Raw genomic sequence first — 25,614 nt, 5'->3', positions numbered from 1 at the left:
TTTATACTGCATAAATGTATTCTTTTCCTAACAATTTCTCAGGATCAGTTGAATGTATGGACAAATCAGTGGTAGATCCAGAATTTTAAAATAGGGGAAGGGGCCTATAATCGGGGAAGCCACCAACATTTTCAAATTTTAACATGATTTAACAAGTTGTAGAGGATACTACCATAAACCCCTATGATGATACGTCACAATTCAGGGGCCGCTGAACGGTTTTCAAAGGGGGGGGGAGACTGGGCCAAAAGTGAGGGGGGGGCTGATCATGCAAAAAATCAAAATCGTGTGGTCGTTTTTACATTTTTGTACATGCTTTTGGAAAAAAGTTGGGGCTGAAGCCCCCCCCCCCCCCCCCCCCCCCCCCCCGCTTCCGCAGCCCCTGCAATACATTGTGTTCACTCAACCATGAACATACCATTTCAAAATCTGGTCTGAAGTGGTTGAATGATGGATAGTAAAACAGCATAACACAATAAAATTCACCTGAAAACAACTTTTGCCCAACTTTGTATTTGAACAAACTGAAAAACGACTCTTGTGACTTTCAAAAATGGTCATTTTTAATTCAATCTTTAATTACTCATGCATGACTCAACCGATCGATTTCATTTTTCGTCACGGTTTGCTTAATGAGTGCAGAAAACCACCTATGAAATATCATATCTCAAACTAATTCGGTTCAAAAGTTACAGCAATTTGATTTAGGGGGGACTTACTTTTTTTGTTAAGTGTATAGTTGTCTTACTGCAATTATCTAGATTCAAGTATATATGTCCTTGATCAATATTTTGGGCCAAAAACCCCCAGCAAGTAGTAACAAATTTGAAGACTACTGAAAATTTTGCAGATGTCACTCTATACCTTGGTGAATATTGCAGATAAACCAAGGGCTTCATGGCTTAGGTTATGAGCTTGCACAAATCATGCTCAAGAATTATGCAACGAAACCGACTACAAACTAACGGATAATATTCCATTGGTAACAGCATAACTTTATTCGGTCAATAGCCTGTTTTCTTGGTGTGATGGTATCATTAGGGTATTGTTTCATGAAAGCTGTCAGTACCGACTCAATTATGAGCTACATCATGTATGCGTATGACCCAAGCAAAAAATAATATTTTATTTTCGGGGACTACTTCTCATAAACTACTGCCAAAATCTGCAACACTGGATGGGCTTTAACATTGCTGTGAATAAGGATTTTGGGGGGTTCTTTTTAAAGGGTCTGTCTTCGGTTAAGTCGGCATACATGGAAGCTTGCTGTACTCCGCCAACTTTGTTACAAAACGTGAGGTCACCGAGCAAGCAGGTTATTCTTTTGTGCATTCCGGGACCAAAATCGCCCCGATCACCTGTCCAGAGAAATTGTTGGAGCCAGCAGGCTTATTCTGACAAGAATCATTGAATGTTGCAATAAAGGTGATTGCCAAAGGAAATGCTGACAACTTTCATGAAACGCTACCCTTCCAATGGTTTTGACCAGACTGAAGCTGCATGGCACATACAAATAATTAATCTACATGCAGAATGGTAACTTGGTCAGTGGTGACATGCTTCATGAAATTGTGCAGAGATATTGCTTTGTCAAACCCTGTGCTACATGGTTGCCGGAAACCACAACCATGTAGCTTGACCATACTGCATGCTGACATCAAACTCCAAGGCCCTGTCTTCCTGACAGTTGCGATTTGAATCAATCTCAAATTGGGATTGATCTGAATCTCTTCCATACACAAATTCAGATGTATTGCAATGTGAGATTGATTTGAGTCAATTACAACTCTTTGTAATACAGGACCCTGGATAGCTTGTAGGCTATTGAGGATGAATACCCATTGTGTGGCCAGACCACGAGTGCTGAGAAACAGAAATTGGGCAGTACCCTACATGTAAAGAACCTTTTCCCTGTGACAATGCTAATCTGCTAGCTAATGTATCACAACACTGGATAGGATTCAGACAAGAGAGGATTGCAGTCTGTAGTCTTGACTCTCTGAATGATCCACATGTGTTGTGTGAAAGGTTACGGATAATGTGCAAGATTACCGCCCCTGCAGCATAGTAAAATTGTGGGCTTCCCTTGTACTTTTGAATAATCACCTGTGCACAGAAACAGTTCGCAGGCTAGGAGCAGAAGACTACCATCCCTGCGGCTTAGTAAAATTGTGGGCTTCCCTTGTAGTTCAGATAATATCTTGTGCAGGAAAACTGTTCGCAGGCGAGGAACAGAAGACTAGCATCCATGCGGCTTAGTAAAATCGTGGGCTTCCTTTGGCAGGCTGGTTAAACTACTAGTGTCGAGAAACTCGTGTGCAGGATCTGTGAAGAAGACTACCTTCCCTGTAGCTTTGCCAAACTGCTAGCTGATATCGTACCATGGGCCTGGCTGTAGCTGCCAAATGTTGAGCGAGGTGCGCCCGAAGAGCTAATGTTCTTGGACCCGAACTGCTTACGCCCTCCGGCGTGGGATGTCCTGCTTTCTTGGGCTGAAATGGGTCTCTGTGCAGGGACCTGGAAAGAGATAGAAAAAAACAGATGGCCATCATAACATCAGGGGATATTCTAAAAAGTAGGCTAAAATAAATTTGAGCTGTACGTTTGGCCGGAATATTGTGAAGGATTCCTCATATTATGAACGCTCCAACAACCATCATTTCTCCCATATGTTGTAACACTGTCGAGGGGACAGACTGAGCCAAGCAAAGAAACTCCACTTTAAAACTATTTCTACAAGTAGATATAATTTGGTCAATTGTGTGGAACGAGAAATTCGACTTTATCTTAGAAAAATTTGATTTAATATACATTAGTCAGAAAATAAATCCCAAAAGCAAACAGAGAATGCAAAAAGACATCACTCCTCATAATTCAGAAGTACCATTGCGAATTGAAATATTTGTCTCGCTTAATTGTAAAAAAATAATTTTTTTATACACATGTAGTCATGTACATGAACAGATCATTTATAAGTGAATAATTTTGCTTTACAAATTTGAATAGCATTTTTGGTCATAAGAGAAGGACTCGACTATGTATAAATGTATAGTCCTATGTAAAATTATGCTATACAGAAGAATTTATGCATAGCAGTCTATCAAAAATGTGGAGCAAATTGCGATGCGATACCAGGAAAATATATTCCGTTTATTCGTGTGAAAACTTTCTATCTAGTAAATGGCATACATTTTCTGTGTTGATTTCAGATAATCTTGAATACGTAGATCCTCAGTGAGGTATATAGATTAACAAGTGTTTATCTCAAGGCTTGAACAGTGACACATCTCACTGTTGTATTCAGAGAGCCATTATATGATTCACACTACTTGAAATTAAAGGTATTGTTTAACTTTGTGAGCAGCCGATTTAAAAAATTCTCAAACCAAGATGAAACATGTGTACCAGTGCATGTATTAGAACTAATAAACCCTGAAAACAACCATTATTGAGAATGAAAAGCTAAAACTACAAGGCAAACCCCGATTTTGTAAATAGGCGTCTTATAGACGCCTAAATAGTACACATAAGTGTATGGGATGAAATTAAGATGGTGTTTCCGGTCACTTTATATTTCAATTTTTGAAGCACTAAATAATTATTTTCTAACACAATTTTTTCTGGGCTTCATTTTTGTAACATATCCTAGACACAGAAGACAAGTGTGACCTTCTAGCTCAGATTTTTTAGAAGTCAAACCAATGTTAACCAATCACTTTAATTCCAAAAGTAAGTCTTAATGCAAAATATCATGGAAAGGGACAGTCTGAATCACTCTAAAAACATATCATTTCCATTTTCATCATTACTGTTACTGTGATTGCCTATTTATGTTACATTGGTAAAATTTGTGTGCATAAAAGGGGATACCCCATGAAAATGGTGACAGAGTGTACACACATAACCGTGCACCCACAAACGCACACACATTGGTATTTGCCATTAGCAGTGCGTATTACAATCGTAACACCAAAACGAGGACATGGGTGTTTGAATGTAAACTTGCTACCGTTAATCACAGCAACCTCCCTTGGTGTGTGAGATGTCACAGGCAAACTGTGGACATTATGTATTTGTTTCGATTTTGAAAAATGTTTTCACAGTTTATATACTGAGGACAGACCACTATAGGAGTTGTGACCTCAGAATAGGAGGTGTGACCTCAGAATTCAATGTGTCAGTTGATTGTCCCCTACATGTAGATGTTTGAGGAAGAAGATACACGCACCAACACCCACCCACACTCATGGGAGTTAACATTCCACATTCTGACACTGCAAGGACCAAGAGACCTAATTCATGAAATACTACTAAAGATAAGTAAGGCTCTATAAATGGCTTGGACTATGGAAAGCTATTTGGGAGCTCAGAGTTTCCTGACATCATAAAAAAAGTGATGAACAGTGCCATTTATCAGTAAGAAACATTCAAATGAATGGGCTCTGACATTATGTCACAAATTATTTACAAAGTTGATTGAAAAAAATAGGTCAATTGTTCAGACTTGAAGGTCTCAAAGTTGTTGGATTTGTAGGGAATTCCAAAAGAGATGGGGCAGCAATCTAGGAAAGTTCTATTTTTTGTATTCTCAATGATCTCATTTACATAATTAGCTCTCTAATTTGTATAACATCCATGTTGTGCAAAACTATTTAGTGAAAAAATCTGAAATGACTTTATTTTATATAAAATGTTGATGAATTTTTAGAACTATCCTTGTTTGATTTTTTCTTTATATTTATTTAAATAAATTATAAGCCAGGGTGAACTTGCTTCACTTCAGCCCATCCACATGAAAACACACAGGATAATACAGAACCTACCAGGATGTCTGATGTCTCTTTTTATCACTGAAGGAAAGCAGGAAGAAATTGAGGATTTTTTACTGAAAATATTTTGAGCATGAAGATATTAATACCAATTTCAGATTCAGAAACTATTTGAGAGATACAAGCTGGATACAATTTTCTTTCCTTTCTTTTTTTCAATTGCAATATTAAATTAATCTGGATATAGAAGGATAGTTACAATTGATAGTGATGATTGATGATTGTGCAGATGAAAATGATGATGATGATAATGGTGATGAGGATGATGATGTTGATGATGATGATAATAATAATGATAATAATGATGATGGTGGTAAAGGTGAAGATGATGGTGATGATGATGATGGTGGTGGTGGTGGTGATGACGGTGTTGATGATGATGACCATGACGATGACTATGGTGATGATGATGGTGGTGATGGTGATAACGGTGTTGATGATGATGAAGACAATGATGAAGACAATGATGATGACAATGACGATGATGACGATGAGGAGGAAGTGGATGACGAGGATGATGATGATTGCGGTTAAGATGAAGATGATGGTGATGATGATGGTGATGATGAAGATGATGATGATGATGATGGTGATGATGGTGATGATGGTGATGATGATAATGATGATGATGATGATGATGATGATGATCGATGAAAATGATGAATCTGGTTAACTTACTAGTCTCGAGCTGGACACAGCCAGACTCCCACCTTGATGACCCTTGGTATCCCTTGTGATGGTGCTATTGCGTATACCGGCTGAGAATGACCTGGTACGCTGGTGATGACCGGATGATGGACGTTGCTGACCATAGCCGGATGATTGGTACTGGTTCTCATTGCTATTGTACTGACCCTGTAGGGACCAAAGCATGAAGCAGATGATTTCATGTATAAGTGGTAAAGGCGACTGTACACCTTACGATTCGTCTGCGACCCGATTTTAGAATAAAATGTAGAATTTGATGCTAACATTGAGACTTGGAATATCTTACTGTGTAATGTTCTAAATCATCATACGAATACCTATGATCAAACCTGTGACTATGCTATCATCCTTCTTAGAATAAAAGCGAATTTGATATCTAGTCGTAACGACATCATAGGAGTCGTACGATTGGCTACGATTTGAAACTTATTTGGCCTTTACTCCAAAATAAAGGCTTGCATTGCAATCTTTCAAAATGGTTATATAAGTATTCTTTCAATTAACCTATACCTCAATAAAATGATATGTTCCATTCACATTTTCAGAAATGAGCAAAATTCGATTTGTTCCAAAATTGGATTGCGAACAGTCGTAAGGTGTGCAGTGGCCTTAAGTCTCAGGACAACATAATACAAGTTCCAGGATTCAAATCCCAAAGCATCACTCAAATCCTTGAACGCACAATTAAAATATATTTTTACCAGTCTCTATCAAGGTGAGGTAGATGGGTACCTGACTGGAAAAAGTCTTTGACCCTGTTTTGAATGCACCTGATCAGGGAAGCAGTGCTAAAGCAGGGGTAATAGCAAACAGTGCTTAGAAAACCAGTTGTAATGAACAATGCAACTTAATGATAAGCAGCACTTAGAACCACTTGTAATGAACACCTTATAAATGTTGAATCTTATCGTTATTCAACCCCACATGGAGTTTTATTAAAGATGTCCGTAAAGTTGCAAATGACTTTACTTGTGACTGGTAACCCATTACAGGTGCTAAATAAGACTCTAAATCGTTTCAATTTCCCTCTGAATTTGAAACCAAATTCATACAATAAGATTAATGTTAACATGAATATGAGTGCAAAATTTATTATTTTATATGATTTGATCAGATGCTCTTGTAATATATGTTGGTTTTCATGCATGGTATTTTGTTCAATTTAGAAATATATTTCCATTTTGAAACGTGAAAATGGTACATTGCAGACTAAAAATACCAATTCAAGTTTTCTGAATAGTGAAATATCTAACTGAATATTTGAAAATTATTATTATTAATTATTATTAATTTTCTTGCTACATTATTTTTGTAAGTTTTTAAAATCCATACAAATCTAAAACTTAGAAATTGTGTCAACTGGGCTCCACAACACATAGAATTATTCTCATGGGTTCCAATGAAAACTAATACATTAAAAACATAATCAGGTGGGTGTTTCATAAAGCTGTTCGCAAGAGCGACTTCAAGAATGACTGGTGATCCTTTCTTGTTGCCAATGATATATTCATTGGCGATGATTTAGTGCGTAAGAAGGGGTCACCAGTCGTTCTTAAAATAGCTCTTAAATTACGAACAGCTTCCTGAACCCCCCCCCCCCCCGATTACATTTGAATGTGAATAAAGTGTGAAAGAAAGTTGGGTTATTCTGTTTTCTGATACACCCAGTATGTTTATGGACCCTCATGAACAAGAAATCCTTAATTTCTTTCTTTAATACTCACTGCAGTAATGTTTTCTAGACTCCTCTGTCTCTGTAGGTTCTGCCTTACTGAGTTTTTCCTCTGCATTGGGGCAGGAGGGTCTGCTGTTGTTCTACCAAATGCTACACCTGTGAAGCAAAAAGATATCAATACATCAAGGCATACACATTTCAACAAAGGTAGACACATCTGCTTTTGATGGGGAAAAAAATTCTAAACAAAATACACGTCTTTTATTCACTGGTATGTTCATTATATGAAATCCTGAGACCACATCTGCATCACTGGTGCAAAGGAAGGAAATAGGTAGCACACACCAAAAGAAGGAAATGTGCCAAAGAGAGCCTCATATCATTTATCTTCAAGTATCTTCATGCATTATCATACGATTGGCAAAGAGCATTTTCATGTTTGTCTGTAATTCTTGGTTTTGCTCATTCCTTATACCTTGTTCACATTTGCTCTGCGGCGAGTCGAAAACAGCCATTTTAACATTTTATGTACACGCTACATACAGGTGGTTTGCATTAAAATGAAACGGCTGTTTTCGATTTGCCGTAGAGCAAATGTGACCAAGGTATTAATGTTAATGAAACGAATGTAGATGTAGGTTGGGGATGGGAAAGAATGATGTGAACCAAACAATGTGATGGTGTTTCACCTGAATGCAGCATGGGGGCACTTGAGGTATGGTGGAGGCGCTTGTTGGGGGTGTGTCCGTTCGCTGAAGCAGAACTCAGTGGGGGTCTGTGTTTCCTTGCCTCGGCTACACATCACACAGCAAGCCAACATCAGGAGACAGTACATAGATACAATCACAGCAAAGAATATACAAAACATGCAGACACAAATAGAAATGCACAATGAAACATCACAACAATATACGATCAAGACAGTTATTTCTAAAGCACCTGCCAAACAAATACGGTCCGTCCAGGTGGGTGTTTCATAAAGCTGTTCGAAGAAAAGAGCGACTTTAAGAACAACTGGTGATCCTTTCTTGTTGTAAATGATATATTCATTGGTGATGGTTTAGCGCGTAAGAAATGATCACCAGTCGTTCTTTAAGTCACTCTTAACTTACGAACAGCTTTACGAAACACCCACCAGGACAGTTATTTCTAAAGCACCTGCCCAACAAATACAGTCCAGGGCATCATATTATAAGTTGTATATACAAAACATACATATACTGTACATATTAGAAGGACTAGAAAGCCAATCTCTACAATCTGAAAAAATAACATGTTTTCTACTATCATAAAAAAAAGCTGGAATTAACAAATGCTACTCTACTTTTGAAACACAAGGACGTGTTGAAAAGTGTATTGAAAACGTGCAGTTTATTGAGGTGCAAATGTTGAATTTCACAAATGGTTGCATGTACAGCAAGACAGTTTCATGCAAATAAACAAATACATGAATACAATCCAAAAAACCCTTAAGAATACTGTTGGCTCCCTTTATTTTCTGCTGCTATAAAACAGAAGCGCACCTCACACTATGTGACTGAATGCTACTGGATTTGAACAGAAAGATTTGATATCTATTGTAAATGGTATTTGATTGAGATTCAGAATGATTATCCAAGTAGAAATATCAAACATGCTTTCAATTTTATTACTCAAATCAGAGAGGATCATATCGGATACCAGTGATACATGTTATGTTATTGTGATTCTTGTCCTATTTTATTGTTGCCTAGAACTAAATGGGAAGTAGTCTTCTGTAATTTCGATATTCCTATTCACAAAGCAATTGATAATATCAAAGATACTACAAGGGGAAGATCGGACAGTACATAGACTGCGTAATGAAACGCTTAGAAAGAGCGCCCCAAAGCGTTGAGTAGGTAACGACCCTTTTCGACCTTTATGTATTGCGAGATGGTTGTGTACAAAACATATGAGAGAAATAGTGAAGGGTTGAAGGAATAGACGATTTTCACATTTTAAATATTTTTTCTTCAATTTTTGTTTCTTAAAATAAAGATGAATATATTTCAGAGGTTTCTGGGTAATAAAGGTGGAATTATTCCCATGCAACACCCTTGAATCTAGATGAAGGTTGGGGATGGGAAAGAAGGTTTACTTACTTAACGTTGTTGGGCGCCCTTCCCCAGGAGCATTTTTCGGGCGTTTGGAGCGTTTCAAAAAATCGCCAAAGTGTCCGATCTTCCCCTTGTAGTATCTTTGATAATATTCAAGTAAAAAAATTTGAGAAAACATCCTACCACAAATGTCCTCAAAAAAGAATCCAATCACACAGTATGACATGGAATTTGGTTTATCAGTCTTTGTTTGAAAGAATTCCATGCATCCAATGTTTGAATCTCACATACCTGTGTAATTTGTATATGTCGTTGATGAAGGGGCTTGAGTTACGGCCGCTGCTCCTCCTGCACCAACTGCATGGGGTCTCGGTCTACTGGTCCCTCTACTGCTGACAGCCTGGTTAGACCGAGCCGAGGCCGAAGACCCATTGACCATGGGACTACCCTGTTCTGAGGGTGGGGTAGATGACTGGCTCCCTCTCCTCTGGGCTTGCTGGGCTTCCCGTAGTTGCTGACGGTGTCTCGCTTTCTTTTCTTTCATCATCTGCAAATGGGTCAATTTGTGAGATGAAGTGATGCAAGAAATTATTTTCAATGATTTGCTAAATCAAATGCTAATTTCAACTGCAGATTGATAAATTGATTTTGTAATATAAAATTAGTTTGTAATTTAGAAAATAGAAAGCCTCTTGTTTCAAAAAGCTGACAGTCAGTTGAGCGCAAATTTTCAATCACATGCACTTTATGATTGATTTGGGGACCGAAAATTGATGCTCAATTGATTGAAAATTTCTTGCAATGTCTCATGTATCCCTGCATGGCATAAAGAGAGTGAGCACCAGAGAAAAGGGTAATATTAATCATAACAAGTGGAATGCCTCTGGCCGTCTCACCTGCATCACGCATTTCAATATAGCAGCAGTGCTGACTTTGAAAACTACTCTAACTCGCACAAGATGTTCAGTGATACATGGTTACTATTATGTCCACTTTTTATGAACTAGACCAATAAACTTACAGAGATATGATGGTTATTCAACAAAAAACCCCAACATGGCCAAAGTTCATTGACCTTACATGACCTTTGACCTTGATCATGTGACCTGAAACTTGCACAGGATGTTCAGTGATACTTGATTACTCTTATGTCCAAGTTTCATGAATCAGATCCATAAACATTCAAAGTTATGATGGTAATTCAACAGATACACCCAATTCGGCCAATGTTCATTGACCTTTGACCTTGGTCATGTGACCTGAAATGCGCACAGGATGTTAAGTGATACTTGATTACTCTAATGTCCAAGTTTCATGAATCAGATCCATAAACTGTCAAAGTTATGATGGAAATTCAACAGATACCCCCAATTCGGCCAAAGTTCATTGACCCTAAATGACCTTTGACCTTAATCATGAGACCTGAAACATACACAAAATGTTCAGTGATGCTTGATTACTATTATGTCCAAGTTTCATGAATCAGATCCATAAACTTTCAAAGTTATGATGGGAATTCAACAGATACCCCCAATTCGGCCAAAGTTCATTGACCCTAAATGACCTTTGACCTTGGTCATGTGACATAAAACTCAGGCAGGATGTTCAGTGATACTTGATTAACCTTATGTCCAAGTTTCATGAACTAGGTCCATATACTTTCTAAGTTATGACATCATTTCAAAAACTTAACCTCAGGTTAAGATTTTGATGTTGATTCCTCCAACATGGTCTAAGTTCATTGACTCTAAATGACCTTTGACCTTGGTCATGTGACATGAAACTCTAGTAGGATGTTCAGTAATACTTGATTAACCTTATGGCCAAGTTTCATGAACTAGGTCCATATACTTTCTAAGTTATGATGTCATTTCAAAAACTTAACCTCAGGTTAAGATTTGATGTTGACGCCGCCGCCGTCGCCGTCGTCGTCGGAAAAGCGGCGCCTATAGTCTCACTCTGCTATGCAGGTGAGACAAAAATGAAAAGAAATATACTTGCAGGTGATCATTACTCCAAACCTACTATGACAGCCTTATGTTAGGAACACCATACATGAAAAAGACTGATGGACATATGTTGTTGTTCATATTCTAGTGGAAGTGCTGCTTCATGATAACCAATATCAAAATACTTTGTATTATCTGTGTGCACATGGATCCTCTAATACTTCCATTCCTTTTGTGTAGGAGGATATACACATGTGTATAAAAATAAAAAGGCAATTGAGCTGATATTTCAGGACCTGCATCCCACTCAAAAGCACTGAAGTCATGCAAGATGAGAGAGCAGAGTTCAGTTGGGGGGAAGAAGGACAAAGTGTATGTCAAGTGATACATTTTTTAAAAATTTGCATTGGATTTGTACATGAAAATAATTTCATGAGCATTTTCTTCTAACTTGCACAAAATGATGTGTAACTTCACAACTTAATTCCTCCTTGCTTCCAGTGGTATGGGAGTAAAACAACACCATTCAAGATGCTTTTCTTACCTCATATAGTTTGGACCTGTATTCATTGACAGAGAGCTGTACATCATCGTCTAGGGGTGGGACTACATCATAGTCTAGAAATATCTCACCAGATTTATTTCTAAATCTGATAATAAAAAATACATATTTTGTAAAAATAAGATAATGAATGGCAAATTTCAACTACTTAATATGATGTAGAATTATTAAATTGTTTGCATTTCATGAAACTCATTTGAAACAATACATTATGTTGATATAACTTTTCAGTGTGGTATGTGATGCTGCTTTAGAATAACATTTTTTTCATTACACATTCTGAATAGGTAATGCGGTGCAAATAACTTCAAAGTTTATACATATTAAATAGTCATTTTGGATTCAAACTGTGCTATTATCATACAATGATGCTATATTCCTAATTTGAATGTTTAAAATTATAATAATGAATAGAAAATTGAAAATGGTTACCAAATTGAGGAGCGGAAACAAATTAAGTCTTAAATTTATAAAATCTGTGCACTTTTATGTGTTAATGCCTACCTGGCTACATATGGATGTGAAAGAGCTTGTTTGGCAGTTAATCTCTTGTCTGGGTTGAAATGTAATAGTTTTCTTATCAAATCTATTGCATCAGCTGGAGCACCCGGTAAGACTTCCTCTATCGACTGCTTGTGCCTGGTGAGAAAGAAAAAAAAAATTGTTTGAAAAAACAGGCCCAAATTATGAACTCAGGTTTAATTCTAACTCTGATCAAAAGTTGAGGTTAATTACGGTTAGCCAAGTGGGACACTTAGCTAATAGTTAAGGTTCAGTTTGTCAGAATATTCAACCCTAAAATCATTCATAGTAGTCTGGACATACTTACAAAAACAATATACATAACCACCAAAGCATGAAGAAAAAAAACGAAGTAAACATAATGGCCGGAATTCACAAAGGTTGTTTCAATCTTACCAAGGTACAAATAGATGGACTACGCAGACTTATTGTATTATTGCTCTCCGTTACAGCATGGATATAGCACCATCTGTCAAAAGCGTGCATATATTATAGGACTTTCTTTCGTGTAGGCAATGAAATGAAACTATGCACACCAAATCTGCATAGAACATGGTTTGATACCATGGTATGATTGAAACTACTTATGTGAATTTTGGCCAATGTTAACAGAATTTTGCAATTTTCTGCGACCCGTGAGATTATTACACAGAAACACCAAGGCACAGAGCTTTATAACTAATGACCTATGATAACAATAAATGAAAAGTGTAGTGGTTTCACAGTACAACATGTATTCTTTCGTGGGCATATGTTGGTCCTGAAAAAAGATCACTCATTCTCCTGAAGAACACACTTGTTGAAACGTCGAGTTTGGGTGGTCCCTTTAATGGCCAATATATGCCCATGAAAGAATACATGGTGTATTGTTAACCCACTACATGTATACTCTTTCTCTTTGCCATGGAAACCTTCAGAAGTTACAACAAATGAAAACAAAAATGAAACAGGAAGAGTGTGCACCAGCATTTGTTTCATGACACAAAGAGGCTGATTTTAAGCTGTATTTTAACTGATGGGGCGTCCCACTTCTTACCTGAGTTTTGACATGTCTACAAACGTAGCTCCATAGTCTGACTGTATAGCCTCTATGTCTGCCTTGTTGGGTGGGTCGATAATGGCCATTATCCTCTCTAGCTGGTTGAATGTAGATGTACCAGGAAACATTGGTTTGCCTTTGATAAGCTCTCCAAGTATACAACCGACACTCCACATATCCACTCCCTTTGTGTATCTTCAAGAAAAGAAAAATTAGGTAGATGTTTATTACAAGAATGATACGTAAAAGGAATGGTACACAAATTAAATAATAGTAGGCATGTATGCAATAGTATACAAATAATACACGTAAGCACGTGCCAAATAATGAATGACGTGCGAGAAGAGGCAATGGATAACCCGCACCGAGGTCCGCAGGACTGAGTGCGGTATATCCATTAGGCGAGTCAAGCACAGAGTTCATTATTTCGGTCCTCTATGCACAAGAATGCATGTATTGTTTGTTTTATACAACCTCCCATGTTACTGAGTTTCCCCAAATGCTACATTTTAGCTACATGTAAATTCTAGATAATTCCAGACCTCGCGCTATCCTGCACTCTGACGTCAGAGTGCAGGACAGTACTTTTTGTATGACGTCAGAGTGCAGGATAGTGCGAAATGTCAAACCATTGCACGAATAAGAAAATTCGCTATTTGTGTTGTACAACATCTCGGAAGTCAGCGAAAATACAAATAACAATTTTTTTTCCAATGCTAATCTGTGAAAATAAGAAAGTGCACCTGATCTGCAGCAGCAATGCTCATTTAGCCAGGTAAGCCGTACAAGTAGGGGAGACCGGGGTTAGTTGGAACATGGGGTAAGTTGAAACATTGTAATTTTCAACCGTTTTTAAAGTAAATTTTTGCAATACTGCCCTCAATTTATTGCTATTAACAATACAAAAGTTGTTGTATCAATAACAATAAATTGAGGGCAGTATTGCATAAATTTACTTTAAAAACGTTTAAGAAAATTACAATGTTTCAACTTACCCCATGTTCCAACTTACCCCTGTCTCCCCTATTGCTAATGCATTTAATGTGCAAAGCATTGAATCCTAATTCTTATAGTGACGTCACCATGTTCCTGACCATGCAACGGTACATTATGGATGGATGGTACGTGTGCAACAGTACAAATGTTTGACATTCAGCCTCCCATTTGCTCACATACAACAAGCTAAGTAGACGTTGTACAATCCGCAAGGAGTGGAGTAGGTGCATATATCGAGTAAAGGCAAGCCAAACTAGGACCGACAAGATAATATGAGGAGATTAATTCCAACAGGGACTAAATCTACTGTTGACCAAAATTGATTTTTAAAGAAGATTTATATGTGTAAAGCACTCTGTCACATTGTTATGATGTAATAATGGAGTAATACAATCATTATAAACCATGCCGCATTCATGTTTTGATATTCATATTAATTATTTTCAATAATTATTTCATGTTGTACTGTTACATTTCAGATGTGGAATGAATTCAAATTGAAAATCAAATTCCTTTGTGAAGCTCACCCAGTACAGGCCCAACACTCTCTACTCCCTACTCGGGTTGTTGAAAAAGAACAAATAAAAAGGCTAATGTGGGACTCTGGTGGTACCTTTTAGAAGCTAGCAGAATCTCTGGAGCTCTATACCATCTTGTTGCCACATACTCTGTCAGCGCAGGATTGTCTTCGCTCAAGACTGCATCTATTTGTGTTATTGAACGGGCAAGGCCAAAGTCAGCTACCTTCACAAAGCATTCTGTATCTAATAGGATGTTCGACGGCTGTAGTATGAAGAAAAAAACAAAGAAGGGAAGATAGCACTCAAGCTTTAAAATAGAAATTATATACATTATTGGTAGAGCTTTGCATAATGATGTTGTTGTTTTAGCTTATACAGCGCGTATCTTTCTGCAGTGAATTTTTGCAGGGGGGTTCTTATTTTCATTTGGCAACCAGTCAAATTTGACTATTTCCGCCATCATATTACATTTTTAACGTTTTTTTTTTCTTTGAAAAATAAATGAAAAAAGTAAAATTCAAAAACATATTTCTTTTTCTTCTTTTTTTTATTTTCTATGTCTTTTTTATAGGATATATCTACATGTACTAGGATTCAAAGTCAAGTAGGTGTGTCTCTCAGTTTTAAAATCAGGGCTTTTACTGAAAATATGTTATAAAGACCTACAACAAGTATGAGTGATACCGAGGATGAGATGACAGAAAAAGAAATGAGGAAAATCACAGCTCCAATCCTAAGCCCGTACCGGAGTACGGGGATACGTCTGTCCCGTTGATGTGAACATCAACGTCAGTGAAGTCTCGATCTTTCCCGGAGACAAGACGCCTTTAAATCCTACCTACTTTAGGAGACAAGACCTTGTAGGATGGAATGTGATTTTGGGTGAGTTAGGGAAAAAAAAATATATATATATATATTTATTTATTTATACATACAATATTTGCACCGGCATTTCTTTTAGTCTTCACTCAAGATGGCATTGATTTGTGTTATCGAAAAGGTAAGAACAAAGTCGGCAACCTTCACAAAGCATTGTGCCTAATATGATGCAATATGCATTCAAGCTAAAAACAAAAAATACACACATTATTGAGTGTTTTGCATAGCATGTGCTATTAAAAATGACCCAAATAATGGTATGGATGATTGAAATCATAAAAAACTCTTTCAGATTATTTACAAAGAAATAAATTCATTTCACTGAACCAATAATCAAAATGATCATCTCCAAATTCTATACATATGAAAAGACATGCTTTCCTGTAGAAATTCTCACCAAATTCTGATTTTTTTTTCCTCAATTAAAAGCAACTGGTGCTAAACAGGTAAACAAATACAAGAAAGAAAAGTCTAAATAGTAAAGTTTTTATTTACCTTTTGATCTCTGTGTATCACATTTCCAGAATGTAGGTACATGGTTGCGTTAATAAGCTGATACATTATATAACGTTTGTGAATGTCCTTTAAGATCCCTCCTTTCTTGATTACAGCATGGAGATCAGTGTCTGTTTAAAAAAGAGATACAAATATCAAAATGGGAACCTTTAATATCTAAACAAGATTTGATATAACAAAAGGAATGCAGACAGAAATCATGAGAACGAGTAATTGTATTGGCTCTAAGGTTGAGCAAGAGGTGTAAAGACTTCATCTTGAAGTTCATAATTTTTTTTCAAATCAAGAAAAGAACCACAAAAGCACAAGCCAACAATTCGATGACTTTATTATTATTGCATTACCCAGCGGCATAACATGTGGTAAAAGAATGACAAAGTTACATACAGTACAGCCTCGCCAGAGTCTGGTCCTGTGTTGTTCTGTTCAAGTCCTACATGTACACAATTGATGCATTAAAAGTACTCTAACATCAACTGAAATTTCCAGAAATCAATATTTCAGTCAAGTAAAACGTAATACTCCTAATTTTCTTGGAAGCTTTCTAACAATATCACAGAAATACAGACAACTGATGGACAAATCATGAATTTAAATATGTGAAATTGAAGCAACTTTTGGGAAAGACTCCCTTTTTCACAGGGTCAAACCGTTGACAAAATGACCAAATTGTATTCTTCGATTCAACGCTTGTTCAAACAGCATTTAAAACATTTTGACTCATCCCTGCTATTTTTTTTTTTCACTAAATGAATAAAGGAGTTTCTGTTATATTCTCAATGCAGTACTTTCATGAAATAATATCTAAAGTGTTTAATGAGGTGGTAGTTTTTACAAGAGAATCATGAAAACGCATTTGTCCAAGTAACTTTGCTCAGAGCAGCATCTTTCCTGCAGTGAACCTCGCAAGCAGCTTCTCCAATTCATACAATTCAATGTAATGAAAGACAAAACAATGGGGAAAGCCACTATCAATGAACCGCATTGATAGTTTGATTTCCGCTAAATATCGCAGCACACAATTTTGACAAGACGCACAAATCAAACTCACCCATATACTCAAACACGAGGTAGATGTCTTTATCATTTTCTGCTCTCATCACATTCAATAATTTAACAATATTCTTGTGGTCACTGAATTCCTGTTAAGAAAAGAGTGAAAACATAAGATGCGAAATGATAGAGTGGCACCCTGTGTAAAAAAATATTAAATTCAATTCAATTTCATTCACATCTCTTTAAAAACATCAAAAGATCAAGTATACAAATCAATACAAAATACAACATACATTATACATTATACATTATACATAACATTATAAAAAGAAATGGTAAAGATGAAGTGAGGAGGATGTGGGGGATAAACAAAAGGCCATTGGCCTGTCAAGGTAAATCCCCGATTTTACCCCACTTCAAAAAATAATACAAAATAATACATTACAAACACAAAACTAACAACATTAAAACAACATAAACGGCAATAAATTAAAAATTAAATTATTCATATTCAAACTTAAGCAAATACAATTTATATTTCCTCCTAAAAGAACGAGTAGTTTTACTTTCTTTGAGGTCATCTGGCAAGATATTCCAAGACTGTGGGCCTTTAAAACTGACAGTTATTCTTGAAAAATTATAATGGTAAAAAGGTACATACATTTATTGGCATTTCTTGTGCAATTTGGAACACAGTCTGGGGTATTCAATTCAATTTATTCAATTTCCATTATCATCCACATCACTATGTTAATACAAATCTAGGGAAGTAAATGAGTTTTTAATTCGTCAAAAGAATTTTAAAAGCTAATTGAAAACAACAACACTGTATACAGCAATGTGCATGTAGGCCTACATGTAAGGGCAAAGCATGGTAAAATCCCACAACAGACTTGAAGGATCCATATCTTATAACTTTATTTCATTCAACATCATACAAGAAAATGTAATAACTTACTTGTAAGAACATGATTTCTCGAAATGTCCTCTGCAGAAAAAAAAACATGGCGAGGAGAAAATTAAGAGCAATATACAATTCAAATGAAATAAATGGAATAATATCTAAGTTATTTGTGGTGAAAGTTATTGTGAAAGCACATTGTACTATTGATCTCTAGCCCTAATGGCACTGCCTTCTTGCATCAAACAAGAGAGGGCACTGAACTCAAAACACAGTAAACCTCTTGCCATTGACCTATGAGCACTAAAAGAGACTTGATGGATACATGTAAACCAATGAGGACTGAAAGTCAAGCTGCCTAGAATGTGAAACTCCACATCACCCAATTACTCTCCACTGCTCATCTAGTCATCACTTGCTCATCCATTCGTCGCTGTTATCTCTTCTCAACCCATCTACTCTACTCAACCTTTCATGTCCTCATCACTTCAAGCGCTTCTCAATTCCTCTGAACTCACTGACTCTTCTGTTCCAAGTCATCTAATCTCATCTTTTTTTTTTAAATCCCAGTCCTTTTCATGGTTTCGTTATGGCTCTGGCTTTAAACATATTTCACAGTAATCAAAATGACTAGGATAAAAAATAGATTAAATATATCTGTTTAGGGTTATCTTCAACATTTTATTTCCAAACAACCCTTCTAAGATAAACCTAACTGCAGGGGCTATTTTGGACACCGAAATCAACTTCAGCCCGACTGGCTTGTATTCTGAAGTCAGGTTTAACTTAGACCATGGTCTAACTCTGTGCTAAAATTATGGGAAGCCAAAAGTGTCAATTTTTTTTTATAAAGTTGTATGCTTCTTATGTTTACTGTGCTCTTTCCTGATTCAACGATGGTGAAGAGTCATCTATTTATATTGAGAGCCAAATGAGCTGAAATATGATACATATCTCTACTAATAATAATATAGGATATTTATATTGCGCACATATCCACCTTGTTAGGTGCTCAAGGCACTCCTATATTACCAGGCTAAGCTAGGCGTTCATAGCGCACACAGCTTCTTAAGGAATTACTTCCTACCGGTACCCATTTACCTCACCTGGGTTGAGTGCAGCACATTGTGGATCAGTTTCTTGCTGAAGGAAATTACGGGCCATTGTCATTATTGGCAAGCTGGGTCTCTGAATACTACCTTTAGCTTTCAAGTCTTACCTGAGCATCTGTCTGATTTCTGAAAGCGTCAAAGATCTTCTTCAAAGCCACAATCTCCCTTGTTCTCCTGTCAATGGCCTTCCACACGATGCCATACGCCTAAAATGGTATCAAGATAGAAAACGTTGCATCAATTTTATTGAACAAGTAGCAATTAACGAAGAGTGTAAGATGGCGGCGTACACATGACTTGTATTGCAGTTCCCAAAAAAAAACTTTCAGATGAAACTTGTCAAAAAAAAAACAAAGCAAAAGTGGCATGCCACTAAAGTTCCAAAATGCTAGCTTCTGATTAGTTGAAAATAAAGTAAAATTATATTTGTAAGTTAGAGTTGCATTTGATTGCGACTTCAATGTTGGTGTGACCATAATTTGTGCATTACCATATTTTGCGCACAGCCGTATATTTCAACCCCCAAATCAACATAAAATTACCTATTAAAGTATTTTTTCTTTTAAAAACCAAGGTTTCAATTTGTGAAAATATTGGCAAAACATTGGCGTATCTTGTTACCTTTTGTGTTCATTACAGAAGATCTTAACTTCTCTACAAGCATAATACAGATGATTCTGATCAATGTGGTAGTGTAGAATCGGTAAAGGAAATAATCTGTTGTCTCATGATTCAGTTTGCCACATCGTGAGACAACAGATTATTTCCTTAACCAAAGCATTCTAATATCAATATTTTTTTCAAGAAGAGATTTTCCAACAAGTAAGTTAACAGTAAAGGTGCTGGTGCAAAGATTGGAATTGTCCCAGAAAACTATATCCTCATAAACCAAAACAAACAATGTCGTGATAAATTAAGATTTTCCTTCTTTATGAGGACAGTTACTTTATTTTGCACTTACCCCTGCAAGACATAGAAGGCAATTAATGGAAAGGAGAGTGATAAAAATAGCTTCAGTGACCTCAACACCCCCAGTTCACCATCTATTTTTCACGATTTGATGTCTTCCAGTAATCTTGTTGTTAAACCTGATGTGTACATTGTCTAGCACACTTGATTGGTGTCGGCACACAGGTGAATGAGCTATCCAAGATTTCTTGTGAGAAATCATTGAAAACCGAAACAGTCTCTGGGATGATCCCTATTTTCTGACTAGTGCCCCTACTGGTCACTCATTCTATGAACAAGGTTATGATCAATATAGCCTTGTTCTCTGTTACTCACACAACACAACACAATTTAAAAAATCATTAAAATATCACTTTTGTGACCAAAAATTCTAATTTCCGTACAGTTGCAATTTATTTTTCATTAGTAACTTGGGGGTAATTTTTGTAACTGAGAACAAGGTTGCATCATAACCTTGTTCGTTGAATGAGTGCCCACAGGCACGATGGTAATGAACCCTTGAGTGTCTACTGGTCAAAGCTTACATTAACCGATTTTATGACAGACCTATATTTAATCTCCATATCCCTCTGATACAATTAGTTCTTACCTTTTTTTCTTAATCTTGCAAAACCATGGTGGAAAAATGGTCGGACTACTTTATTCACTTTTTCAGCCCAGTACGCACAAGTTAAACGCGGAAAAAAGGGAATTTCTACTAAAAAGCATTAGCTCAATATATTCTTTATCAGCATTATTGTCAAAAACATTGCTAAAAACTTACCATAAAATTTCCTAAATAGTGAAAAATAATAAGGCTTAAATGCTTCATAAAATGTGTCTAGAAATGCATACAAACATTTTGGCCCATCCCCATATGCTATACTGTGTGGGCTAGTGGCTGATAATGTGCATTCTTCAGTCTTTATGCTGACCTAGACTGTTTTAGACAGCTGGCAGCCATCTGTTTCGAGGAGTCTTTAATTTTATATTTATTTCTCCTCGTAAAGACAGCTATCGTGCAGCCACCATTAGGGGACTTACAACGCGAAATCCCCCCGTCAGGGCTCTTCAATTTTTGTCTTTAAATGAAATAAAAATTTTGAAAATTAACGCGACACAAATGCAAAATAATATTGCCTCTTGGCATTAATTGCCAAAAACTGGGGGAAAAATCAAGTTAAAGGAACAAAAACTGTGACTTACCTCGGCTGTCGCACAACTTAACTTCCCTGTTTTATCCAAACTTAGTATATAAACATATGGCCATTGAGTCGCCTGTACAGATCACGCTAGAACTTCGGTCTCTGTATTTGGTGAGCGAAGCCAACGGAGTTCAGCTGCTAGCTGCTAGCTGAACAACCTTACCAACATAACTGAGACTGAAGCTTTTGGTCTAAGACTGCTTGAGCCTCTGTGAGCTGCCATGGAAACATGTCAAATTGATAGATAATCAACTTGGCTACCAGAAGATGTGAAGATGTTGCTACATTTCATGATATTGTGCACTCAAAAGTCAAAATATATGAAAATTTGGGGCAAATCCATAAGTCTCCAGCACAAATCTGGTGCCACTTCCAGCAAAACCAAGAGCCTGTATCTTGGGCTTGGCAATAATGGCATGCCACTTGCCTTTCACAATGTACATGTACTAGACTTGTCACGCGAGAGCGGAGCTCCCTGGGTTCCCATCATCATGAATGATACTCACTGCAGTGCAACAAGCCCCGCGGTCCCAAACTCAGCGGCGCCCGCGGTTATCTCACGCCCTACCTACCGGCCTACAAACATCTCTCTGACCGCTCAAGTCTAATTCGTTCCGAAAACATAAACAACCACTCATTGAAATATTATTTTAATCATAATCACTTACTCCTTTTCCCAGTCGCTTCTTTATTTCATATTTTGCAAGGACATGTTCTTCTACTTCTGAAGTCATGATGCTCAAAATGTCTCTTTTTCTGAATATCAGGCAAAAGACAAAATACTTTCCATTTCCTTGAGTATTTCGTTTATAGCAAGAACCGCATCACAAACTATCCATGCCTCCGCTATCTCATAATGAGATACTCATATTTAATAATTTACTTTTATTGAAATAACAAAGCCATGTCAAATAATGTTGTAAAAATAGTTCATGAATATTTTTATCTAATCTAATCTGAAATTGAATACTTGGTCATTGTTTCTTTGAAAACGATTGGTTAGCGTAATAATTTCAAAAGTAGTTTATAGTGGTACGGCTTCCGGTGCATTGCATTCTTGGGTGAAGTCGCAGAGAGCGAGATAGCACAAAATTGTTTAACCCAATACCTTGGCAACGCATCGCTTCAACACATGGATTGGGGAACGGGAAGAGATTAAAAATAATGAATGGGCAAACATTTTCAAAAGGTAAAAAAAAAGTCAGTCAGAGGGGGAATGTGGAGAAAACATATGATATAAAAATTGAATAACAGAGAAGCATTAATAAGTTTCACAGTGAACAGTTAGCTATTCTGCTAACGATCGCGATTGTTGGGATCATGATAGGCGCTTTTATATGGGGATTCATGTTGCCCTTTTCCGGGACTTTCAGTTCCAAATGATACAAATTTTTCTGACAAGCCCAGTCGACCCTCCCCCACCCCCGAAAAAATGAATGAATAGATAGATAGATAGATAGAGAGAGAGAGAGATCGAGAGAGGGAGAGATAGATAGATAGATAGATAGATAGATGGATGGATGGATGGATGGATGGATGGATGGCTGGATGGATGGATGGGTTGATGGATGGATGGATGGGTGGGTGATTCGGTGGGTGGGTGGATGGATGGATTGGATGGATGGATATGGATGGATAGTTGAAAATGAATTAAATGAATAAATATATAACAAGAGAGAGAGGGGGAAAGAAGAAAAAATATCAGGAAGAAGACGATTGAATAGGTCCTAAAACTAATAAAAAGAGGGGGACTTAGACAGATAAAACCTATTATTTCTGGTAAAAGAAGCGCAATGCAAAATTTCGCTCGCGCTACGCTACTCACCCGTAGAAGATTATTTAACCATTAAGAACAATGACACCTTTTGCCCGCGAGGAAAAAGTTCCCCCCATCACACGCTTCAAGTTCGCTCCAGTATCCGCCGAAATAAAGACATGTGCGAATTTCATTGTTTGAATTATAAAATGCCAATCAGGAAAATATAAAAACGTTCCGAGAGAGAAAATAATTTGTAGTTTTTGAAAAAAGAGATCAAATCGGAGATGAATTCTGTTACCCTTTCAATTCACCAGGGCGTCGCGAGGCCTTTTCAAGTTGGGGGTGTGGAGGCCCTAATAACCGACAAATATCGGTGCCGATTACCGACGACCATGAGTCATTATATAAATTTCCTCATCATCCTCAGTCACATTTTTCTTTCGTCTCACAGTCACAGGGCTAGGTCCAGCTTTATAATCAAAAGGTGGGAGGGGCAAAAAATATTTTCATTCACATTTTCCCCATCGCGGCCGCCAAAATCTTTAGGAATTAGTCCTAAATACATTGCAATTCTTAGAAACAAGATAAGTAGGCCTATTTCATGTGGCCTGAATATAAACTACCATGCGAGTTCGCATGAGCTCAAATTTTTGATATTTTATATATTTGGGACTCAGGAAAAAAACATTTTGAGCAGCTTTTCAAATCACGAACTAGATGCGAATAACTAAACGATCCATGCGAGCGCGAAGCGCGAGCTAATTTAATATATAAGTATACTCGGCCTGTAAGAGTGATCCATGAATAGAATAAATAACTTACCAAATCAAAAATGCGAGCGCGAAGAGCGAGCTGAAAATATTAATAATCTACCTGAATAAACATGAAGAGGATGGATATATTAACCAAATGATTGATGTGAACGTGAAGCGCGATCGAGCTGAAAATTTTGATTTCCGACCAGAAAACTCAACATTCTAAAAACTTTTTGTACATAAAACTCTTATATTCAAATTTACTGTAACATTTAGTAAATGAAATAGACATATAAGGACTGTTTGTATATAGTGGTTCACGAATAGGAAACAATTTTCACCAATCATAGAGCGAACTCAAAGAGTGGAGCGTGAACAAAATCTTGAGATATTCGACCTGAAAACTGGACTGGTTAAGCAAGTTTTAAATTAAGAACACAGTAAACAAGAGCAAAGCGCGAGTTTATTATTTTTTTTTGCAGATTTATAGAAATAAAATCAGGTCATATTAATTTGAAGCAATATAATCATGAAGCCGGGGTAGGCATAGAACTAAACAACCGATGCCAGCGATCGAAGTGCGAAACTGAAAGTGTTTCTTTTAAGGTCTGAAATTTGGACTTTCAAAACACTTGCTGTAATTCTGAATATGCGCAAATAACTTATAGCAATACATGCAAGTGCGAGCTGACAATTTTAATTAACCTACTTGAAAAAAAAACCTGTGAATGACTGTTTGCTCATATAACGACGGTTATAAGCACGTTTCTAATAAAGAGACTATAACCATGGAAAGGGTGACCATAAAATTTAAATAACTCTTGCGAGCTCGATCTGAAAATTGAACATTAATTGTAAGCATTTTTTTCAGTCATGGATACGATGGGTATCTTATCAAACAAGTACTGCCAGCGCAAAGCACGAGCTATTTTTTTTAACAGCGGACATTCCATTCAGTTTTCGTCATCAAGAAAGGGAAGGGTATCAATGGATGATGCGAAGCGTAAACTAATTTCACTTTTTTTGTTATATATTATATTCTAAGGAGAAACTCAGATATCGCAACTGAACAAGCTGTGTATTTAAACAAACATTATGCGAGTGCGAGGCGTGAACTGATTTGTTTTATATGCTGATCAGAAAGGAATAGAAAATTGTGGAAAGCTAGGACATGGATCTCACTAATGATGCGAGCGCGAAGCGCGAGTTGGAAAATGTTTGAGATAGACTGTAAACGGGACCTTCTAATCATGTCGATACAGAAAGCTCCCCATGTTCGAATTGCAAAAATCAGAATTTATTGACGATGGAATCTGGAATGTATTTGACATATGACAAAGATAATGGAACTAAAAACGAATGGTTCAGCCCTGCGTGACCCGATCGACACACAGGGCAGTTGGACTGACGTCTGTCGGGGAAATGGTAAACTGTTTCCCGATAGAGACGTCAGTCCAACAGCCCTGCGCTTACGTAATTAACGCTGCAGACAATAATCATTTTCCAACATCTCTGAATCCGCACATCTTTAGTTACGTCGACCATCGATTAATGCACCGAAACAGGGTGATTCCATACGTGTCGTACGGGACATTTAGAGAACATTTGACAGATTTTGACAAGAAAAAACAAAAAATATTCCAGTAACTATAGGTGGTCATCAA

At 36.9% G+C, this 25,614-nt stretch overlaps 1 protein-coding gene across 2 annotated transcripts; it reads right to left on the bottom strand.

Annotated features, from left to right (window-relative positions):
* Positions 1-1,028: 1,028 nt before the first annotated feature.
* Positions 1,029-22,271, bottom strand: LOC121430670 (extracellular signal-regulated kinase 2-like). 2 transcript variants are annotated; one of them, XM_041628008.1, is made up of 14 exons: positions 22,105-22,270; positions 19,391-19,489; positions 18,229-18,258; positions 17,326-17,416; positions 16,254-16,384; positions 14,972-15,141; positions 13,360-13,557; positions 12,306-12,440; positions 11,784-11,889; positions 9,582-9,837; positions 7,902-8,006; positions 7,262-7,368; positions 5,508-5,684; positions 1,029-2,517 (listed from the first exon to the last, which is right to left on the bottom strand). In XM_041628008.1, the coding sequence occupies exons 1-14, from the start codon at positions 22,168-22,170 to the stop codon at positions 2,338-2,340; spliced, it is 1,851 nt and encodes a 616-aa protein (XP_041483942.1). In that variant the 5' UTR covers positions 22,171-22,270; the 3' UTR covers positions 1,029-2,337. The 2 variants fall into 2 exon arrangements, with proteins under 2 accessions (XP_041483942.1, XP_041483943.1); XM_041628009.1 differs by lacking the exon at positions 7,902-8,006 and having other exon boundaries at positions 22,105-22,271.
* Between the last annotated feature and the right edge of the window lie 3,343 nt (positions 22,272-25,614).

Source organism: Lytechinus variegatus, chromosome 17 (assembly GCF_018143015.1).
Source record: "Lytechinus variegatus isolate NC3 chromosome 17, Lvar_3.0, whole genome shotgun sequence".
In the NCBI taxonomy this organism is placed as follows: domain Eukaryota; kingdom Metazoa; phylum Echinodermata; class Echinoidea; order Temnopleuroida; family Toxopneustidae; genus Lytechinus; species Lytechinus variegatus.
This window is presented reverse-complemented; position numbering and strand designations above follow the sequence as displayed.

What these genes read in the sequence shown, in the direction of transcription:
- LOC121430670 (XM_041628008.1), bottom strand. Translation starts at nt 22,170, where the DNA reads ATGACTTCAGAAGTAGAAGAACATGTCCTTGCAAAATATGAAATAAAG. An exon ending in TGATACACAGAGATCAAAAG is followed by an intron (nt 15,142 to 16,253) that starts GTAAATAAAAAC and finishes TTCATACTACAG; the next exon opens with CCGTCGAACATCCTATTAGA. An exon ending in GTAGACATGTCAAAACTCAG is followed by an intron (nt 12,441 to 13,359) that starts GTAAGAAGTGGG and finishes CTTTCTCACCAG; the next exon opens with GCACAAGCAGTCGATAGAGG.